Genomic DNA, 23,014 nt, shown 5'->3' with positions numbered 1-23,014 from the left:
TTTTTTGAGTTTTGAAAGGACACAGGGGCCCCATGATCCCCTACTGCCCAGGGGCCCCATGAGTTGTCAGTCCGCCCCTGCCTGGTCATCACCTTTGAGAATGAATAGATACAAGCGCACAGATCCGCCCATTTCTATAGGTATCAGAAAGGTTTCAGCTTTGCCTCCTTTCAAGCCACCCCCCTCTTTGTTAGCAATGTATTCCTGACCAAAGCCATGTATTAAAGCTGAAGATTAATCTGATTACTTTTTTTTTTGCCCCCCTGGTTCCTTCTGCCCCTCCCATGAATATGTTAATGAGTTTTCATTACATACTTTTGTTAAACCTATTGACATCACCGCTGGGTCTCTGTGCCTCTTTAAGCAATGCAGGCAGATTATGGCTGATGGGAGGGGCTGGCAGGGTGCTGTATAAAGCTTCCTGAAAACATCACAAAGTGGAGAGGTAGGGTCATGACATCACACTCAACCTTTTTCAAACACAGAATGCCTTGCATTCATTCAGAAGATGACATAAATTTCTGAATGGCGCCCATGCTGTGCGGCCAATCTTCTGTGTTCAGAATGCATCAGGCCAGCCACTCAGCATGGTACCAGGAAACAAGGGGACATCATTGTGATAGTGGTGTCAACTTCAGTGATTTCCAACTTCCAGGAGCATTGGCCAGGTATGGTGTATTCATAGTTACATTGGTTAAAGCTGGACCAGTGTAACTATGTGAAACGTGCCCGGCATGTTTCGAACTCTGCCCGGCATGTTTCGAACTCTGCAAAGCTGCACCTGCTGGCAGTAAATGAGAATGCAAAATACTCATAAAGTCTTATTTCATATTTATCAATAAAAAGAAAAAATCATGCTGACTAAAATAAACAAAGAGCACATGCAAAATGATTACACACTCCCTTTAAAGCTACAATTAAACAAATTATTCCAGGAATAGAATTTAAGATTATCAATAATACTTCAAGATAGCTTCTAGACATCTTCTAAATGTTTTCTAAATGCACCCTGAACACGATGCCCTTCAGAATAGCACTTGCAAGATAAAATGAGGTCTGTGTGAATGTGTTTTGCTTTCTCAGACCAAAGCAACAGTTTCACTTTTACAGCAACCCCCTCCCAGGTTTAGGTATACCTACCACCCACCAACCACCCCCACCCCTGCTTGATGTTATGGGTACCTAAGCAGACAGTCACCAAGGCCAGTGCACCAAATATTTCCTCCGTCTCTTCCCACCCTGTGATCAGACTGCAGCATTGTAACTTTGTAGTAAGTTACAAGGTGAGATACTGCAGCAGGGGCTGTTCTGTGTCTGACATTTGTGAGCACCAGGATTTATATGTCATCTCTGAGCTGGCATCCTCATCTAGGAATAGATGTTAACCCTGGTTGATGCCTGAATAAATATGGTACTGTTGTCCTTGAGAAAAAAAAGCAACTGAAGGCATTGTCAGGGGGAGTACTGTGATCTCTGTGAGAGGTAATAAATACCTGGAGGTGTTACACTTGTACAATACTTAGCATTCTGCATATTAAATGAAAATATATATCAAATGCTAGCTCCATTTAAACTGTTCTGGCATCTCAAGAATGATAGGTAATAGTTTTCAGAGACGTACTATTGCATTCAGTGATTTCAACAACTCTTCACAATTAACGTTGTTTTGTTCAATAGAGTTCTTTTTAGCTTCTTTTATACTTTTCTTAGTATTGGCAGCTGAGGGACTTCTCTTGATATTAAATAGAAATAAGCCATTTGGCTTGGTGGACTTTCTGGGAACTTGCCATTTGGAGCAAAGGTTCAGGTTGTGGTCCAATAGCTGACACTTGCTAACTGTGTCCTGGAAATGTGCAAGATTTGACAAACTGTTCTTATTCCATAGCCCGGAGGAGATCTGATCCCCATGGATGAAAACGGAAAACCTCAACTTGATACTTCAACGGACCTGTGCACTATATGGGAGGTAGGATATGGCATTTGATTGGCTCAGATAGAGCAAAGGTAATTGGTAACAGATCATGCATTCTCACAAACAGGCTAAAATATGTACTGTACGATTGTGTATTATATTAAACCAAACAGATAAATCAAGAAACCATCAGGCCCCTTGCACACAGGGCTATCTAAGGGCAGTGAACCCTTTTGTTCTGTGCATTTGCCCCTGAACACACAGGGTCCTAAAGCAGGACTCCACCCAAAAGGGGAATTTCCGCTTTAAGGCACCTTTGAGGAGCGGGGGAAGCGGGTACCCGAAATTACCAGATACCTGCTTCCACTTCCTCTGCCGAGATAATCAGAAGCGGAAGTTGTCCTCCTCCCCTCCCTCCCTGTAGTCTTCTGGGACACCTGACAGGTCCCAGAAGACTATTTACAAAGCTCAGCGCTACTCGCACATGTGCAGTGAGCACCCGGCTATGAAGCCGCAAGCTGTCGCCAGTCGGGTGCCCACAATGAAGATGCTGGCACCGGGAACACAGGGCGGCCGATGAAACGGGCTGTGGGGGGGACACCATGGATGGAGGGACAGGTAAGTGTCCTTTTTTAAAAGTCAGCAGCTACAGTTTTTGTAGCTCCTGACTTATTTTTTTTCTATTTTCACAGGAACTCCGCTTAAGTCCAACTACCACTCACTACAAAGTTCAGCCCCATATATTGACAGCTTGCCATGTATCCTACCGTGGAGCTGGATGCTGCGCCTGTCCCTCCCAGGTGCACTAAAACAGCAAGAGGAACATGTTGCACATAGACAGCCCCACGCGCAAGGGGCCTTAAAATGAATATACAGGACCACTTTACCTGCTACATGAATTGTAAGGTAGAGTACATAACTATGTGATTCTCCCCACTATGTGCTACATGGGTGCATAAGTGGACAAGGGTGACAACTGTTCAAAATCTACAGATGTGCACACTCGTGTCACTCCTTCTCTTCTTACCTGATCTTGATACTATTTTTGCTTATGCTGACATTTTACACTCCTGTAAGGCCACTAATTGACCTCTTTCCCATCCAGTTGCTTACAGAGCAGCTATTCTAGCTGCAAGACTGACTTTAAATTTCAGATGGAAATGATTTCAAACTGTTTATATTGGCTACACCAAAAAATCTGAACACAAAATCATAAGTGGTTCTTCTGTCTTAAAAAAAAATCAAATCCTGTAGCTGCTGACTTTTAATAAAAGGACACTTACCTGTCCAGTGCTATCCTCACCTGGGCTAGTCCTTCAGTAGTCTTCAGGACCCCAGTGCCAGCATGGAAGCCGGATGTGAGTCCTAGATGCTTCACAGCCAGCTTCCCACTGCACATGCACGAGCCACGCTGTGTATTGTGAATGATCCCAAAGTCTTCTGGGACCTGTGACATGTCCAAGAAAGCTGCTGGCAGGGAGGGAGGCAAATTTCACTCGGATCACCAGTGGGAGTGAGTGCCTGTCAAAACCATGTACACACTCCCAAAAAAAAAATATATATATATATATTTCGTGCCAAAAGTAGAAGTGGAAAAGGGAGGAGGCATAAAAGCAGACCTTCCTCTTTATCACATGAGCATTGATCGTAGCAGATTTCCTGTGGCAACAGCTCTTCTTTACATTTTCAAAGATTGGAGGTTTCCAGACCTTACAAGCCAGAAGTCTTTGTTTTTGGGTTTATTACCACTTTAGGGTGCAGTTTAGTATCTTTTCCCAGGCTGAGATGAGGTCATCAATCTGCTACAGTGCTGCAGGCAGGAGGAAGCATTTCTTCAGTCTCTTCTCCCCCAGTGATCAGACAGCAATGCTGTAACTTTTTAGCAAAGTTTAAAAGCAGATATTCCCATAGTTCATTTTTTTTACCACTATGCTTCTGCAACTCACAGGCCATGGAAAGATGTAAAGATGCTGGGCTGGTGAAATCAATTGGAGTCTCCAACTTTAACCATCGCCAGCTAGAGAAGATTCTCAACAAGCCTGGACTAAAGTATAAGCCTGTGTGCAACCAGGTAATTTACATTATTAAATGTGATAATGCATACTATATAATAGATTTGTATTACTAATATACTATAGATATGCCCTTTAATACTTTAGGATGTATGTGTGAAAAAGTAAGTCAACAAGATACAATACTTGGTACCCATTGCAATCAAATGTTGGTCTTTGTTCAAATGTTCAACTCTGCTTTGCAAAAATTGGTATTTTTGGTATTGGTTCATGTTGGCTATTAGAAATTTGCTTGCTTGAGGATCTCCCCATGTTGTAGTGTGCAATTCAAGTCTTAGTGAAAAATTGAAGTTCCATTTACATGGATCCAGTTTATAGCACCTACTGACGTTTCTCACTACTTAATTTAGCAAAACTGAATAAGGAGATTTCAATGGAAACACCCTTTAAAAGTGAAAGTACAGCTGGACTTAAAGAATATGCAAACCCAGCATTTCATATTACCAGGGTTGGTGCTTCTCCTAGGCAAACTAGGCCTGGGGAAATCCAGCCTGTGTGTCAGAGTGTGAATCCATCAGCCCCCACTCACTGCAACTGTCACCCTGCCACTGCCAGTCACAGATACAGTCTGTCCTCGACACTGATTTTGTCTATAATATTGATGCTGGTGGCATCTCATGGTACCTATTTTTGGAAATTAAAAGAAATTTGCAGTTTCATGTTTTGTTGATTTGACATTCTCGACTGTTTTTAAAATGTTTTATTTATTTATTTTTATATGTATACACAAATGTTTTGCTTTTCATTTCTGTTTTGAACTAAATGGGTTGCTTTACAAGATTAGGGTTTACAATCACTATTAAGCATTGCCTCTTACTCTCTCTATGCATTGCAGGTTGAATGTCACCCATACCTGAATCAGAGCAAATTGCTAGAGTTTTGCAAAACCAATGATATCCTGCTGACTGCGTACAGCGTCCTGGGTTCACACAGACACAAAGACTGGTATGACCTGGGGTTTAGGGCTGCTTCAGCTATTTATGTTACCATGTTTTATTATTTGACTCTTTTATAAAGCACTAACACTTTTCTGCTGCACTTTACAGAAAGCACTGATCAACCTCATCCCCTGTTCCCCCAAAGATCTTACACTCCCTATCACAGCTGGCCATACACAAACACACATGGACAGAGTTGTCAATCAGGAATAAAATTGTTGAGTGACAAGATAGGGTTGTGTGGAGTGTGTTGCAGCAAAAGTAGGTGCAGATAATTTATTAAAGGGCAATGTCTTATAGCAAATACACACTTTGCCAGCTGGCCTGTTACACTGTGTGTATCAGGAGCTGCTGTCAATGCTAATGATACAGAACGGGTTGCTGTCACACTGAGAGAGGAGCTCCAATGATGACATCTGTAGAGCCATCTCTATGTAGTCAGCAGGGCAGGACTGTCAGTTTGACAGCCTGGTCCTGCATCTCCCTTAGCCTCTCAAGAAAGGGTCAGTGCAGAGGCAGAAGAAGACCCTGCTCCAGTTATCCAAAGCCATCATAGTGTCCAATGTGGGAGCCTCTCAAGCATCCACATTGGCCAGGCTTTGCTCAAAAATCATTAGGACACCTTCTAGGACTCCAGGAGCGAAAGCAACAGGAGAGGAGTCTGAAAATTGAGTGTCTCCTGAGATTCTGGGGGCATTCACAGCACTGGAGCTGAGAATTGGGGGCAACGTGTGCAGGAAGGACAGGAGGTGCCAGAAACAGAAGTGAGGGGGGAAAGAACTGCTGGAGTTTCAGAGATGGGAAAAGCATAGAGTGGCTCAGTGCAAGGGGTTGCAGCAGGGGGTTAGAGCAGTGGATAGAAACAGGAGATACAGTCATGGCCAAAAATATTGGCACTCCTGCATTTCTGTCGGTTAATGCACTACTTCGACCCAAATTATTGAAATTACAAATGTTTAGGCATTCTCATATTTATTTATTTTGTTTGTACTGGTAAGACATGAAAAAAAGTGGAAAAACAAAATGCCAAATCTGATAGATTCCACGCAAAACTCCAAAAATGGACTGGACAAAATTATTGGTACTCTCAATTTATTATTTGGTAGCACACCTCTTGGAAAAAATAACTGAAGTCAGTTGCTTCCTGTAACCATCAATGAGTTTCTTACACCTCTCTACTGGAATTTTTGATCACTCTTCTTTCACCAAATGTTCCAGGTCTCTCCGATTTGAAGGGTTCCTTTTCCCAACTGCTGCTTTGAGCTCTCTCCACAGGTGCTCTATGGGATTGGGATTGAGATCTGTACTCAATGCTGGCCTGTACACTCCAGTGCTTTGTTTTAAATAATTTATGGGGGCTTTTTGATGTGTGCTTTTGGGTCATTGTCCTGCTGTAAGACCCATGACCTCTAACGGAGACTCAGCTTTCTGACACTGGGCCCTACATTGTACCCCAGAATTCTTTAGTAGTCTTCAGATTTCATAATGCCATGCACACGGTCAAGACATCCAGTGCCTGAAGCAGCAAAGCAACCCCAAAACATCAGTGAACTTCCACCATGTTTGACTGTATGGACTGTATTCTCTCCTTTAAAGGGCTCATTTCTTTTTCTGAAAACAGTATCATGATGTGCTCTACCAAAATCTGTAATTTTGTTTTGTCTGTCCACAGCACATTTTCCCAAAAGGATTTTGGCTTCCTCTGGCAAGTTCTGGCAAACTCCAATCTTGCTTTTTTTATGTTTCTGTGTCAGCAGTGGGGTCCTTCTGGGTCTCCTACCATAGCATCCATTTTCATTCAGATGGTGATGTATAGTGTGAGCTGGCACAGTTGTACCCTGACCTGAAGGTCAGCTTGAATTTTTCTGGAAGTTGATTGAGGTTCTTTATCCACCATTCAAACAATCCTTCGTTGCAATCTTTGATCAATTTTTCTCTTCCGTCCATGTCTAGGGAGAGTAGCTACAGTGCCATGGGCTGTAACGTTCTTGACAATGTTGCACACAGTGCACACAGGAGCATTAAGATTTCTAAAGATAGACTTGTAACCTTGAGATTGTCCATGCATTCCCACAATATTTGTTCTCAAATCCTCAGACAATTCCTTCCCGCTCTATCTCTTCTCCATGCTCTATGTGGCAGATACATACAACAGTTGTGTAAATTTTTCACCATTTTTACTGGTTGCCAGTGTGATTTCTATAATGTCAGCACATGTTAATTGATACAGGTGAGTTTAATTACAAATTACAGGAGCATCACTGACTTAGAATAGAACTATTGCTTACAATTTTGAGTAGGTGCCAATAATGTGGTCCAATCCAGTTTTGGGGTTTTGCATAGAATGTGTCAGATTTGGCTTTTCGTTTCTCCACCTTTATGTGTCATACCAATACAAACAAAATAAATAAACCCAAGAATGCCTAAACATTTGTAATTGCAAAAATTTTCTGGGCGTAATTTTACATTATTGGACAAAAATGCAGGCCAATATTTGTGGCCATGATTGTACATGAGTAAAAATTAAAAAAAATTTTGGGTGTTCGTCTACTGTACTGTGTGTCATAGCTGAGCTGGCCTAAACCAAACATTGATGCCCCATTGATACCATTAAAACATATCCTATTCCGCTCTGTGTAAGTTGTTCTGTCAGTCAACATGCCATAGTAGAGGAGAAGGGCACAAGTACAAAATTTATTATGGAGTCAGGTCTTGGCCCGCATACTAGCTTCCCTAGTAGGTAAAACTGTTCATTATTTTTTTAGCGAGGTCAGAAAACAGAAATCTGCTTTTCCATTCAGAGTACTCCTATAAATTATATCTGCAGCAAAACTTTTTTTCTAGTTAGAACTTTTAACATGCTTTGACATGTTTTTACTGCTCTCTGTGATCGTGCTGGGGGTTTTCTCTTCAGTTCCTGGCCTAGGTATGCCCAGGACATAAAGCGAGAGGACACTTCAAGAGGCTCAGAGACAGCAATAAAGCAGAAATGGAGTAAAGTAGGGAAAGGCTAAGACCCCCATAAGCTTTTTATTGCTGTTTGAGTCTCATTGGCAATTTTTCCCTCGATTCCTGTCTTGGTGACATGCTGTTACCGATACAGGGAGTGAGGTTAAATATCGCCTATGGGGCCCAGACAGCAATAAAAACCTGAGACAGGTTCTAACTTTTTCTCACTTTATCCAAAATTAAAAAAGGGATTTGGCTGGAGTTACATTTTTAATGAAAGGTCGCCTCAGGGTCATTTTTATATCTTTTTCTGCATTTAGGGTGGATCAGAACTCTCCGGTACTATTGGAAGATCCTGTCTTAGCTGAAATTGGCAAGAAGTATAATAAGACACCAGCGAACATCGTTATTCGCTACCAGATTCAGCGTGGAGTGGTGGCCATCACCAAGAGTTATAACCCAGACAGAATAAGGGAAAACTTCAAGGTGAATGCTGCATTCCTCTCTGTGTCTCCAGCATTACACAGAAACAACCACATATTTTCACAGTTTTGTTTATTATTGCAATATGGATAAATTGACTCTGTCTCTTCTCCAAAAAAAGTAACACATTCTACAGCTGCCAAAGTATGTTTTGCATCTGACACTTCAATTTGTGTTAGATGACCAATCCCATGCTGAGCACTGTTACTTTCTGCCAGCCCATACTACCTTATCCTATAGTGATACTGGAGTCAGCAGAGAGAACTAAAGCTCACAAAGGGGGACCAAGCCTTCGGCACTCCTGGAAGTGTCAGATGCAGAAAATCTTTCAGGCATCTCTTCAATACAGCGAAGCCTGGTGGGACATCTGAGTATTGTTTGTGTTCTTTTACAGACACTCCATTTTTCGGGGGGGGGGGGGTTTTGTCATGTTTTGTTTTTCATTTTATTCTTTCTAAGCCTATAACATGATTGATAGACTCACAATAGGGAGGCTCAGAAAGTAGAAATCAGATTATTCTGACTTGCAGTTTTCATAAACCTCTGTTTATGTGTCCACCCATTGCTTAGTATAAAATATAACTAAACCAAAACATTTTTTTTAAGTTTTGGATAGAGGCTAGATGGATTAGAGCACCTGTCAGTTTTTATTGCTGTCTGTGCCCCCGTTAAGGAAATTCACCCTGTCTACTGTATTTGTCCTGTTTACCATTTTCACTGAAAGTAAAAGTAGAAGAAATCCCCAAATTTTGGGTTGTCCCTGGAAAAGTAATAGAAGGGAAACCTTCCAATGGGGGCACTAGTTCAGGTGACGTAGGGGTCCCCAAAGAATTTCATTAATTTGCAGGGATTTCCTCTCACTTCCTGTTTAGCTATGGGACAGGAAGTTAAGGGAAATCTGCAAAATGGAACACAGATGGTGAAAAACAAAATTTGACAGGGGTTATAACCTTTGCTCACCCCTTATCCCTTTCAGTGAAAGTAACCAGCTCATTTGATATACCAACTGATTGAATTGTGCAAGGAAGAGTACACAAAAGCGCTGGTTATTTCATGGGGGTAATTCGGGTGGTAAGATAAGCAGGGAAATGTTAGCATGAACCATAGGGCAGTTCTTACATTGACTTACTTACTCTTTGCCTGATTAGATTTAGATTTAATGATTTGTCTTTAATGCACACATTCATATGCATTCATGTACCGTATTTGTGAAGGGACTTTTTACTATTTGCAGGTCTTTGACTTTGAGCTGACTGCCGAGGACATGAAAACTATTGATGGGATAAACAGAAACCTTCGTTATGTGGATATTCCACTGTAAGTTTCCATATGGAATGTTTACAACTTTTTATGCACTTGTCCACTTTGTAATGACTTTTTTAAGTGAATTCAATTTATTGGTGAGATCTGATATTGTAAGAGTCCCCTACAGATGTTATTACCCAATTTTACCCCAGGTTTGCACTTATTTTTCCATAAGATTGAATTAGAACAATGTGTGAATCTTGGGTGAACATATTCATAAATAAGCCCCAATATGGCACACATATCACACCTATAAAAACTTGTTGGACATCTCATTCCAAAACCAAGGGTGGTTTTTGTGGCTGTAACAGTCTCAAGTCTTCTGGGAAGGCTTTCCACGAGATTTGAGTGTGTCTGTGTGAATTGTTATCCATTTGTGAGGTCAGTTACTGATGTTGGATGAGAAGACCCGGCTCACAATCAGCATCCCAATTCATCTCAAAGGTGCTGAGCAGAATTGAGATCAGAGCTCTGTCAAAGCCACCTGAGTTCCTTCACACCAAACTCATCAAATCATGTCATTATAAGGCTGACTTTGTGCATAGGGGCAAAGGCATGCTGCAGCAGAAAAGGGCCTTACTCTAACTGTTGCCAGAATGTTGGAAGTGGACAATTACCAAGAAATTATTTTTGTATTCTGTAGTATTAATAGTTCACTTTCCTGAAAACATACGAACTCAATAGCTTAAAAAGGTATCCACATGCTTTTGCCCATATAGTTTACATTGTATTGAAGAAAATCTGATGATCTGTTGAATTTTAGAACTCCATAGAGGAGGGTAATGATATGGTGGAAAAGCAGGTCTTCCAATGTGTGTAAGCGCCACTTTCCCCAAAGAAATGGAATTCTGCAGCTCTTGGTATTCTTTGGCTATCAATATTTAATTTAAGTACCAAAGCTCGCACCTGACTGGCACATCAATTATTTTTTAAGCTCCACCCCTTCTACATTTCGGGTGTTACCCAAGGTCCTTCGACTGGACGGGGGTTAGTGCCCTCTACGGGTAATCAATGTATGGCCACTATGGCCAACATATCTTCTGTTCTTGTTGTTTTCCATTAGAAGACATTGGGGGAGATTTACTAAAGCTGGTTCACCCAGAACCATGTGCAGCTGTGCATTGTAACCAATCAGCTACTAACCTCAGCTTGTTTAATTAGGCTTTAGCAATAAAACCTGGAAGCTGATTGGTTTCCATGCAGAAGTGCACAAGATTCTGAGTGAACCAGCTGTAGTAAATAAACCCCATTGTGTAGCTTCTGGAACAAATAATCATTTAGCTTGTCATTTTTTCTGGCCAGTTGACGATTTTCAGAACAATTTTAGACTTGGTTTATATGAGGAAGGATCTTTACGACTGAGAGCTCATTGATTTCAGCGGTTTGAGATACTTAGTACTGATTTATCTTACCCTAAAATGATTATAGGGGAATTTTATACTTGAACAGTAGAGGTTTTTCAGGAGGATTTTTGTAAAGGATAGCTTATTTATTTGAGTAGTTTGAAATTCTTAGCTTTTATACTCTACACTCAAATGATTATCACACAGGGTGACCTAATGTTCCTTGCAGCATGCTAAAACAAATTGTCACAAACTTATCTTTAAAGGCTCAACGTTTTTTACCTTCATGCGTTCTATGCATGAAGGTAAAAACCTTCTGTGTGCAGCATCCCCCCCAGCCCCGCTAATACTCACCTAAGCCCCCTCTCGATCCAGCGATGTGCACTGGAGTCTCGGCAATCCCGGGACTCCCTCTCCTCATTGGCTGAGACAGAAGCGGGAGCCATTGGCATATCTATATCTATATCAACATATCTATTTGAACTTTTAAAATCCATTTTATCTTCTGAAGAATGGTAAAATTCCCTCTATCATATATTAATAATCTACTCTGCCTATCCAATCCCTTATTTTTGGTACCTCCTGAACCTGCCAAAATGTTGGTATTAGTCCCTTTGCTGCATTATCAAATGAAATATTAAAATATTCTTATACTTTTTCACTGAGAGCTCGGTCTTATGAAATAGATATATACCTGGATCCTTCAAGATACTAACTCCCAAAATCTCCTGTATTTGGTGAATTATTTCTTCCTAGTACTCCTGTATCTTGAGGCAATCCCACCATATATGTGCCATTGTACCCCACACCCTGTCCAACACATAGGTGTCTTCTTTGCTTGTTGCTTATGTGCCACGTTCGGTGTAATGTACCATCTTGCCAGATATTTATAATTCATCTCCACCACCTTCATGTCTACCACCCCCTGTGTTAATCTAAATATTTTCTTTTTTTGCTGTTCATTAAATAGTATTCCAAGTTCCATTTCCCACTTTTCCATATACAACAGAGGAGAGGATCCTGCTATTGCAGTAAGGATACGCAATGTACAGTGTTTCCGCATCTTACTTGCACTAAATAGTTGTTCAAATGGGTTCAGATCCTCCATTGTCCTAACTGGCTGTAGGAGTATTGAGACAAAATGTTTTAATGAAAAATACTGTCATTCATCTATCATAAAGAACAGCTCCTTTTTATTTTTTTTAACTCCTGGAAGGAGCATATTTCTCCTTTTTCCAATATATCAGGAAAGGAGATTTAAACCAGAACTCCAGTAATCAAAATATTCATATCCCTCAGTCCCCATGCCCAACCCCTGGACAATGTACACTCTTTATCTTAGATTTCTATCTAAATAACTTATTTTTAACAATAAAATATAGCAGTCATGTGACTGTTACAGTCCATTCTTCTCCTTTCTGTGGTATGGTGGTTGGCAGAAAGCAGTGGCGACACAAGGGACTACATGTTTGTATGGCAGCGCCACCATTATGTCACTACTGTAGTGTAGCACTGGGAGGTTAAAATGACAGTTGGTCACGACAGGAAGCAGCTACTGTGGCTCGATGTCATGTAGTTGTAAGTCTCCCCAAATCTATTGCCAGAGAAAAGTATACAAAGGTGCCCTACATGCAGAACATGTGGCTGTAATGCATGGTCAGGGCCCCCCTCTGATGCAAAGATATAGAAAAAAAAAATCCAAACTGGAGTTCTGCTTTAAGATGTGCTACACACATGTCCAAATTTGTAGAGACTGGGATTTGTAGAGACTAGGAAGTGATCTTTCCTCATTCACATACAAAAAGCAACCTCAACCACAGGCTGCCCCTGCCAAATTTGTAGAGACTGGGATTGAAATTTTGGACTGTGCATGAGTTAAATGGCTGATATAGTTGTACTTTTCCCCATGGCTCAAATTGGTGAATTACCAAATGCCCAAAATACTCACAGGTCTGAATGTTAAAATAAATAGACTTAATGTAAAACATTTATTTCCCGTTGGCCACAATTATTAAAAAAATACAATATGTGACTGGGATTTGAGGTATACCAAGCCCAAAATGAGCATTGCCCAAGTACAACCGCATAACTATTAACTTACTCCACATGACCATTAACTGTAAACATACTAAGTGCAACATCCATTAATGATGGTGTATATGGAGAAGTACGATGCAGAAATGGCCTCCAGGGACGCTTTTGGCAGGAGATGTACGAGTCTGGAGCCTGCACACAATGAATTCTATCTGATAATACAAACAAGTAACACAAGTTGTTGTAGGGTTTCAAAAGTTGAGGAGAAATTATTGAGCAACACGTGGGCTCACTTAAAACTGAACTCTGGGCATATAAACTTTTATTTAAATACACTTACAATTGCCACAAGATATATATATATCCATTTTGTGTGCATCAAATGCATTTATGAATCCAGTTATTACCTTGTACAAGTAGCAGTGATATCACCACTGTGTTCTACATAGCCTGTGCAGAGAGCAGAGGAGTTTGAAAGACCCAGAAGGTTTCACCCACCAGGGGCGGACTGACCATTTAGAAATTTGGGCACTGCCCGTGGGCCCGGGGTCAGTAGGGGGCCCCATGAGATGCCCCTGGTACCTTTTTCATAGGCTTTTTTGAGTTTGGGCAAGGACACAGGGGCCCTATGATCCTCTATTGCCCGGGGGGTCCCATGAGTTGTCAGTCCACCCCTGTCATCCACTACAGGCTTGTAGGCAGGGTTCAGGTGGTTTTGGAGAGGAACGTACTCTTATCCCCCTAGGGCAGGGGTGGGCAACCTGCAACTCTCCAGCTGTTGCAGAACTACAAGTTCCAACATGCCTATGTAAGTCATAGCTGTAACTGTCAGTTTTGCAATGTCTCATGGGACCTGTAGAGTCATGCTTGAAAAATAAAAAAAACAAATATGCTTGAAATTTAGCTCAGGTTCTCTTGATTGTTGCTGAAAAGTTTCTACACCTTGATTGAACTTCACTTGTGGTGAATTAAATTGATTGGACAAGATTTGGAAAGGCACACACCTCTCTAAAATGTCTCATAGCTGACAATGCATTTTGTATCAGAGCAAAAACCATAAGGTCAAAGGAACTGCCTGTAGAGCTCAGAAAGGAATATTGCAAGGTACAGATCTGGGAAAGGCTACAAAAAATGTCTGGTGCACTCAAGGTTCCCAAAAGCACGGTGGCTTACATAATTCTCAAGTGGAAGAAGTTTGGTCACCCGTCCAAATTGAGCAATTGGGGTGGGAACGTAAGTAAGAGAGGTGAGCAAAAACCAGATGGTCACTCTAACTGAGCTCCAGAGATCCTGTGTGGAGATAGGATAAAGTTCCAGAAGGACAGCCTTCACTGTAGTCCTCCACCAATTTGGGCACAGTGGCTTGTATTGTCATAATACTGTATATCCAACATCCATGAACCTTTCTTCTGAAGAATGCATTTTCATGTTTTTTTTAAATCCAATTCCAGGTGCTTACACCATCCCCTCCACTTCAGTTTGAAAACACGCTCACCCTTACCGAACTTTATATGTCTCCATGGTGATATGTTCCATATTATCTCCCCATTTATAGTACATCTGCATCATTTCAGTACCATTTTAGAACCAGAAATAAAAACATTAAAGTGTGAAATCGTCTATTTAATGGTATATAAAATCATACCACATAGTAACTCACATGTTCAACACACATTTATACTGTATAGCACATCAATCTCTCCAACAACTTCAACAAGCTGCGAGAATGAAAAGAAAAAGGGTTAGTGTGTTTTCAATTTGAGGTGGAATAGTGGTGCAAGTACCTGGAACTGGATTCATGAAAACAGAAAAATGCATTCTTGAGAAGGATGATTCATGGATGTTGGATATTTTCTGACAAATAGTAATTTACTTTACATTGTATTCATTTGTCACTCAGGAGGTTTTTCCGCTGTATGTTTGTTTAAATATGAGCACTTCATTCTTAATTATATTTATACTGAATAAAAACTTAAATTGTATTTCCACTTTTGCAGCCAAATTGTGATAACACCTACTTTATATTTGTTATATGTTCTCATTCAAATAGCAACACTTAAAATACAGTTTTAGCCTGGATTCACACTGATGCGGTGCGGAATTCACATCAGTTTCTGTGTGATTTCTGCACTGCATCATAATCGCACCCTGTTCATACAAACCACTCTGGGTGTGTATTTTAACTTAACGACACCCCAAAATCAGTTTGCAAAATGCACTGTGAAGTGCAGAATCGGATCGCATGTGTGTGAACACATGCGATCCAATTCTGGTGCAAACTAAAAAAGGGTCCTGCACAAAATGTATGGTTCAAATTTCACACAGAAATCGCATGTGATTTGCACAGCAATGTGCAGGAATGTGCCACACCGCATCACTGTGAACCCGGGCTTAAAATTGTTATTACATTTAAATTGATTGTTTCTGAAAGCTAATTCTTAAAACTTAAAACAGTGTTACCCAAACTTTTTGCACCAGGGACCAGTTTCGAGCCAATTTCTACTGGGACCAGGGGTGGAGTGGGGGGCTTTCCGTTGTTGACGAAATATTCACTGAGTAGGTCCACAGCCCCCCTTCACACTACTACCCCCTTTACAGCACAGTCCCCCTGTATATCAGTGTCCAAAATCCCCGTTTACATCACAGTTCCCCCTTTAAAGAAGTCCCATAGTGTCCTCAGTTCCTATTCACATCACAGCCCCCCTTTATATTATAGTGCCCCTTTGCAGTGCAGTCCCTTTTACCTTTATGTAACTCAGACTGTACTGTAAAGGGCCACTGTGATGTGAAGGGGACTGCACTGCAAAGGGACACAGTGATGTGAAGAGGACTGCACTGCAAAGGGACACAGTGATGTGAAGGGGACTGCACTGTTATGAAAAGGGGACTCTGATGTGAAGTGGACTGCACTGTAAAGGGACACAGTGATGTGAAGAGGACTGCACTGTAATGAAAAGGGGACTGTGATGTGAAGGGGACTGCACTGTAATAAAAAGAGGGCTGGGATGTGAAGGGGACTGCACTGAAAAGGGGCACTGTAATGGTTACAGTGCAGTCCTCTTTATATCACAGTGCCCCTAGCAATCATAGCCCCCCCCCCCCCAATCATAGTGCCCCTTGCAGTCATGCCCCCCCCCCCCTTTTCTCTCTGATCACAGGGCCCTTTCACTCTCTGCCTCTCCTGTCATAGCTTTGGCAGGGCAGAGGCAGGATTCAGCCTCTGTGCCATCTCCAGGGTCTCCCGCTCCCCCCTAACAATGTCATCCTATCAGCAGGGCAGGGGGTTGGAGGAGCTGCAGATCTGGACAGGACGGTGAGAGTCGCCCAACTTATCCAGCTTTTGCCTTGCCCTGCCCTCTCTGCCTCCTGGGGGAGGAGACACTGTGGGAGGTGAGCGGGGAGTGCGGTCTGTGATAGCCCTGTCTGGACCGCTGACACCGCTCACCTCCTCCAGGTCATCAACAGGCCACAGCCTGGAGGTTGGGGACCCCTCACTTAAAATGTATTATCCTTTTGCAGCCAAATTAGAATAACACCTGTATATATTATATGTTCTTATTCAGACATCATAGCTTAAAAACGTTTTTAAATTGTTATTACATTTTACTTGCACTTTTCTGAAAAACTCCAAATTTGAAGTTTTCCTCTGCTATGCAGAAGGGGGCCAAGAAGTTAATATGGAACTAAAGACGATGTTAAAAATATTGTAACTTAAGGCAATTTTTTTTTCTATTTTGTACAGAGTAAGTGAAGGTTATAAATCCTCTCCATTTTTTTGCCATATGTGTTCCATTGTTTCCTGTCCCTTAGCCAAAATAGAAAGTGAGAGGAAATTCCTCCAAATTTAAGTAGTCCCTGGATATCACCAGAACTAGTGTCCCTATTTCCCCTATATTCCTGATCTGGTGTCAACCCAAAATGTAGGATTTTCTTTTTACTTTCACTTTTGATGAGAATGGTAAACAGGACAAATAGACAGGGTAAATCTCTGTGACGGGGGCACAGACTTCAATAAAAACCTGACAGGAGGTCTAACCCCTCTCCACTTTATCCAAACTAAAAAAAAGTTGCCTGTAGTTACACTTTAATGTTTAACATTTTTAACTCTGTCTGTATTGTGCTGGCAGATCTCATTATCAATTGTAATCTAGATTTGAGCACGTACAGGGACATTAACTAAGCTTCATGTGTCATTATCCACTTGAGCTCCAGAAGATTGTACCCTTTCATGACCAGGCCAGTTCCACATTGCACTACTTTAACCGCTTGCCGACCCGTCGCAGTGTTTTTACTGCGGCACGGCGGCACCTGTGCGCACAGCACCGTCTTTTAATGTCGCTGTGCAAAACAGGTAGGGGGCGCGCGCTCAGCGCGTGCCCGCCCTACCCATCCCGCTGATCATGGCAGCGGGTGTCCGTCACTGCTAATTTCCCACCGAGTGCTGGCGATTACAAGTAATCACTGACAGATAGCAGGGCTGCATTGTTTACATTGCAGCTCTGCTATCTGTCAGTTCAGAGCACGCTGAACCTGAGAGAAGACTTTATCTCTCCGGATCAGAGTGTTCCTGTGAAGTACACACCCCCGCCCCCTAGTAAAACACTCTCCTCACACAGTTAACCCTTTCATTACCTAATAAAAGTTAACCCCTTCCTTCCTAGTGCCATTAGTACAGTGTCAGTGTTTTTGTTTTTTTTGCACTGATCACTGTATTGGTGTCACTGGGGATGTCAGTGACCCCAAGTCAGTTCCCCCCCAGTGTCAAAATATCCGCCGCAGTCCCGCCATAAGTCGCTGATCACTGTCGTAAATCGCTGATCACCGCCATAAGTCGCTGATTGGCGCCATTATTAGTATAATAAAAAAAAAATCCCATTATCTTTCCCGCCATTTGTAGATGCTAAAACTTTCACGTAAAACAATTAATTTACACGTATTGGGATTTTTTTTAAGCAAAGAATTCCCAGAATACATTTTGGCAGAAATTTATGGATAAATTTGATTTTTACATTTTTTTTACTGGACATGTTTTAAAGCAAAAAGTCCAAAGTATTGTTTTATTTTTAAATTCTCAGGCTTTTTTTTTTATAGCGCAAAAAATAAAAACCACACAGGTGATCAAATACCACCAACAGAAAACTCAATTTGTGGGAAAAAAAGGATGTAAATTTCATTTATGTACAGTATTGCATGACCGCGCAATTGTCTGTTAAACTTGCGCAGTGCTGTATAGCAAACAAATAGCGTAAATTGCAGTATCTATACCATAGTTTGTAGACGCTATAACTTCCACACAAAGCAATCAATATACACTTATTGGGATTTTTTTTACCAAAAACATGGAGCAGAATACATTTTGGCCTAAATTTATAACTAACTTTGAGTTTACTATATATTTTTTATAGCTGAAAGTAAAAAATATCATTTTTCTTCCAAATTTTTGGTCTTTTTTTGTTTATAGCGTGAAAAATAAAAAGCGCACAGGTGATCAAATACCACCAAAAGAAATCTCTATTTGTGTGAAAAAAAGGATATAAATTTCATTTGGGTGCAGCATTGCATGACCGCGCAATTATCAGTTGAATTAGTGCAGCGCCGAGTAGCAAAAAGAGGCCTGGTCAGGAAGGGGGGTAAATCCTCAGGAGGGCAAGTGGTTAAATGGCGATTGCGCAGTCATGCAATGCTGAACGCAATGAAAATTTATACTATTTTTTTTCACACAAATAGAGCTTTCTTTTGATGGTATTCAATCACCACTTGTTTTTTTTTTTAATTTTATTTTGCGATATAAACAAAAAAGCCAAAATTTTGAAAACAAAAACCCAATATTTTCTACTTTCTGCTATAAAACATCCAATAAAATAAAAACAAAATAAAAACAAATTTCTTCATAAATTATGGCCAAAATGTATTCTGCTACATGTCTTTGGTAAAAAAAACAAACAATACGTGTATATTGATTGGTTTTTTGTGAAAGTTATAGCATCTACAAACTATGGTGTACATAGTGCAATTTTTATTTATTTATTTTATACTAGTAATGACGATGATCAGCAACTTATAGTGGGACTACAATAGTGTGACAGGCAGTCTGACACTAACTGACGCTGAGGGGAACTGACTAACCACCACTGAAATTCCAAATGACACTAATACAGTGATCAGTGCTAAAGATATACACTGTCACTGTACTAATGACACTGGCTGTGAAGGGTTTAACATCTAGGGTGATCAAGGGGTTATATATGTGCCAAACTATATGTAATGTGTGTTTACTGTGTGGTGTTTTACTAAGCAATGTACCGGTTTTTACTCCCTGCTTTGCTTTATTGCTTGCACATGATTGGATATTGGAAGTCAGCAAAGCTTCCCCTCAATTACTAAGCTCTGGAGCAACTGCACTTGCATTCTATTTGTCTTTAATAAATCAACCCCTTTGTGTCCAAACAAGCTTTCTGTTCAAACATCTAAAAGCTGGGCTTCTGCATTGTATGATCTCTAAGGGAAGCTCAATGTATGTCCCCATTTGTTGGTTTCCTTTCATTTCACATTGTGCAAAGTAGCCTGCAGTCTTCCCAAGGGCCAGTTGTCTTTTAATTTGTTTTCTGTATGCTGTGTGAAGGGGAACACATAACAAACATATTGGGGTAACAGTGAAGTGGTGAGCGGGCGACCAGATATGATTATTGCACCACATCCCTTAAAATTGCAAATATTTAATAGAGAAGATGGGACTTTCAGGGTGCATGAACATGTATACTAAACATATTAAAAAGTTATATAATTTTTATTTCATATTTTTAAAAAAAATCACAACAAGAAAGGAAAAAATACAGAAACATAAAAACAATTTCAGTACTAAGGGTAAAACTGAGATTCAAATTTGGTTAGGTAATTGTAGTTACTCCCATATAATGGGGTTTTCTCAAATTTAACTTCAAAAGTGGAAGTATCCTATAATAAAGTGAATACATAACCCAGTCCTAAATACATTTTAAGGGATGTCTGTTTAAAAAGAAACCATTTATGGACTACACTGTTTCAAACTATCTGACACATGTATTAAGAAAATAGGAGCTGTGTGTGGTCATTCCTCTTTCTCAGGAAGTTTTATTGGTCATTGTTAGCTAGTAAAGCACAGCTGACTTGGATTCATTTAAAAAAGACATTAAAGTGGTTCTAAAGGCTCAAGGTTTTTTACCTTCATGCATTCTATGCCAGGGAGCCAATCAGGAGAGGGAGGAAGCGGGTCCAAGCTGCGGCTCTGTGTGTGAATGGACACGCAGAGCCGCGGCTTGGAAGTGTGCGTGCTAGGGTGTCCCCATAGCAAGCTTCTTGCTGTGGGGGCACCCAACAGGAGGGAGGGGCCAGGAGAGCCAGCAGGGGATCCAAGAAGAGGAGGATCCGGGCTGCTTTGTGCAAAACCAGTGCACAAAGCAGGTAAGTATAACATGTTTATTATTTTTAAGAAAAAAAAACAAGACTTTAGTATTACTTTATTAAGGTCACTCCAGTTGGAGTTTACACAGAGCTGAAGAATCTCTCACTGCCCATTTGACAACCCAGGGCCAATCACCAAGCACCAGCATGATCACAGGACTGGAAGCGCCAGGCATTTTCTTTGCTCCTGGCAGCTGATAGCATTGGTTAGGTAGTGAAGAAAAGGTGAGTATATGCTTCTGGGGGGGGCACTAAAACAGGCCAATTGCTATGCCCTGTAGGGGAAGAACACAGGTTTGCTTTCAGGCACCATAGGCTAAGCCCACCTGTGATTTTGAGCCTCCATGTTTGATAAAACTAAAATGCAATGAACAAAATGGGCAAGCCAGGAACAGTTCAGCTTGACAGGAAAGGGTTAAACGATGCTGAAGAACATCCTCCCGCTAGGAAATGAAGCTGCGAACTATCATATTTGCTGCAGCTTCTAATGCACATTGTGCGAAGCTCACATTATGCAGTCAAATCAGAGATCGCAATTTCGGTACAACTATGAAAGACCGAAAGCAAGGCTGGAGTACAGCTCTACACTGACCACATATTACAATCCCATTGTTCAATCACATTTAAAATGACTAACACCTATAAGTTCATACTTGGTTGGATCTCATTGATAGTTATATGTCTTGCTCACAGTTCTTACATCTGTCTTTACAGATTTGCTGACCATCCGCAGTACCCCCTGCATGATGAGTATTGAAGGGAAATTTTGACAACTGGTATCTATCTCTCTGGGAAAGATCTGTAATAGAACAATTGTAAAAAAAATGAAAAGTATCGCTGGAAATACTGCCATGTCCAATGCGATAATGGAATCTGTTTTATAAATTGTTGCATTTGTTTGTCTATAAAGTAAGTATGGATACACTGAATGCAAATGTCTTATATACATTTTCACACTGTAATAAAAAAAATTAACAGACACTTTGTTTAGTATTTAAAATCATGTCATAATAGACAGCTACAGTCATAGTTAGTGGCCAACTCAGTCTATTTTATACATTTCTAGAGTCTCTAGCACTTTATATTGTCAATGCTGTATGGGTTAGTGTTAGGGTTACAGTCGGGGTCAGCATTAGAATTAAAATTATAAAGCCATCATGCCAACGCTGGAATGTCAATCACATGTCTTTACTAATAAATAAAGCCATGTCAGCATGGCAAACTTTGAGGCTAATCAGTAATCTTTGCAACAAAATCAAGCACTGTGATATCGCCTGCTCATCCCTTGTGTTGGATATGTGTTTTTTTATTCTTATCTTTCGGGTCGGAGGAAATGCAGGTTTGCTTTAAGGCCTCATGCACACTGGGCATAAAAATGCTGCTTATACAGGCGGTGAAAGCAACTCTATGTTAGCCTACGTTTCCATGCACATATGGCTGTTTACAAACATATTTGAAGAGGAGCACTTACACTACAGGCTGAAAAAAAACATCACAAGCAAATTTCTGAAAGATGCTTTTGCTCAGAAAAAATGCATAATATGTTTAAACTTAGAGCTCAGATGCGTTTGGCATTTTCACGTGTAAATTGATTATAGTGAAAAATGAGCAGAGGGGAATGTTTTGGAAAAATCATACATAAATGTGTGTATAATATGCACCATTATGCGTGTTTTTTTATGCCACTTTTTCCTGCCAGGGGTTCTGGCATTTGTTCAGGTGCCTAGTGTGAATGAAGCCTAAATATTCAATGTGTTACCGAAAAATAAATAAATTACTAATAAGGGAAAAAAATAAAAGTGCATTTGTTGGCAATGTTGGTCTTAAGTGTGTTTATTTTTAGAGAATTGTAGTAAATCCGGATCAAGAAGCCAGAGGGGACTCAGGAGCATAAAACATGCCAGTTAGAAGATGACCTTTTCCTGCCAGCACTAATTACCACCATGTGAACTACTTGCCTTCTCATCTAATACTTGGAAATTTTCATGCCTTTATGATTTTCAAGCTCCATTGAGGCTCTCTCTAGATTCCTCATATGTGAGAAACGTGATGCAATACAGAATAATTTCAAAGAAACGCTAAGGAACAGTACACATCTCTCTATAATCACACTGTGACTCTAGATTTATTTAAAAGGCTTTGTTACCTTCTGTATTTTGTATTCTGTATTTTAATGACCAACTTAGCTAAGTCACGTTTCAATAACTCAAAAGTCAACTTGCATACATTCAGACCAATCAGGTTCAACTATCAGTTTTTCAGATGGATCTGATGAGATGGTCCATGCACCCCTATGGACAGGCCGGTGTAAACAGACTTTTGTCCATTTACACCTGCCTACCTTCAGGTCCACTAAAGAAAATGGAAGGGGATCCGTCTAGGCAGATCAGATCAGAGAGCAGATGGTGGAGTCTGTTTACTCCCGGCCATCCATAGAGCAGAGCAGGCTCTCTCCATGTCCGCTCTGCAGAAACTGAGCAGACACGGATCTGTCATCTGCCCACTATGTTCCAATCAACAGGTATCTGTGAGCAGATC

The 23,014-nt window shown here is 40.8% G+C and overlaps 1 protein-coding gene across 1 annotated transcript in view; it reads left to right on the top strand.

Moving 5' to 3' along the window:
• Positions 1 to 22,291, top strand: part of LOC149449338 (aldo-keto reductase family 1 member C1-like) — a 42,021-nt gene extending 19,730 nt beyond the window's left edge. The window contains exons 4-9 of the mRNA XM_089693365.1: positions 1,886 to 1,966; positions 3,861 to 3,983; positions 4,820 to 4,929; positions 8,192 to 8,357; positions 9,589 to 9,671; positions 21,191 to 22,291. Of these exons, the coding sequence (XP_089549491.1) occupies positions 1,886 to 1,966; positions 3,861 to 3,983; positions 4,820 to 4,929; positions 8,192 to 8,357; positions 9,589 to 9,671; positions 21,191 to 21,233 (606 nt within the window). The 3' untranslated portion in view covers positions 21,234 to 22,291. The remainder of the gene's footprint in view (positions 1 to 1,885; positions 1,967 to 3,860; positions 3,984 to 4,819; positions 4,930 to 8,191; positions 8,358 to 9,588; positions 9,672 to 21,190) is intronic.
• The last annotated feature ends 723 nt before the right edge of the window (positions 22,292 to 23,014 follow it).

This window comes from Staurois parvus, unplaced genomic scaffold, assembly GCF_062004578.1.
Source record: "Staurois parvus isolate SC_StPar_1 unplaced genomic scaffold, SC_StPar_1.0 ptg000629l, whole genome shotgun sequence".
Classification (NCBI taxonomy): domain Eukaryota; kingdom Metazoa; phylum Chordata; class Amphibia; order Anura; family Ranidae; genus Staurois; species Staurois parvus.
This window is presented reverse-complemented; position numbering and strand designations above follow the sequence as displayed.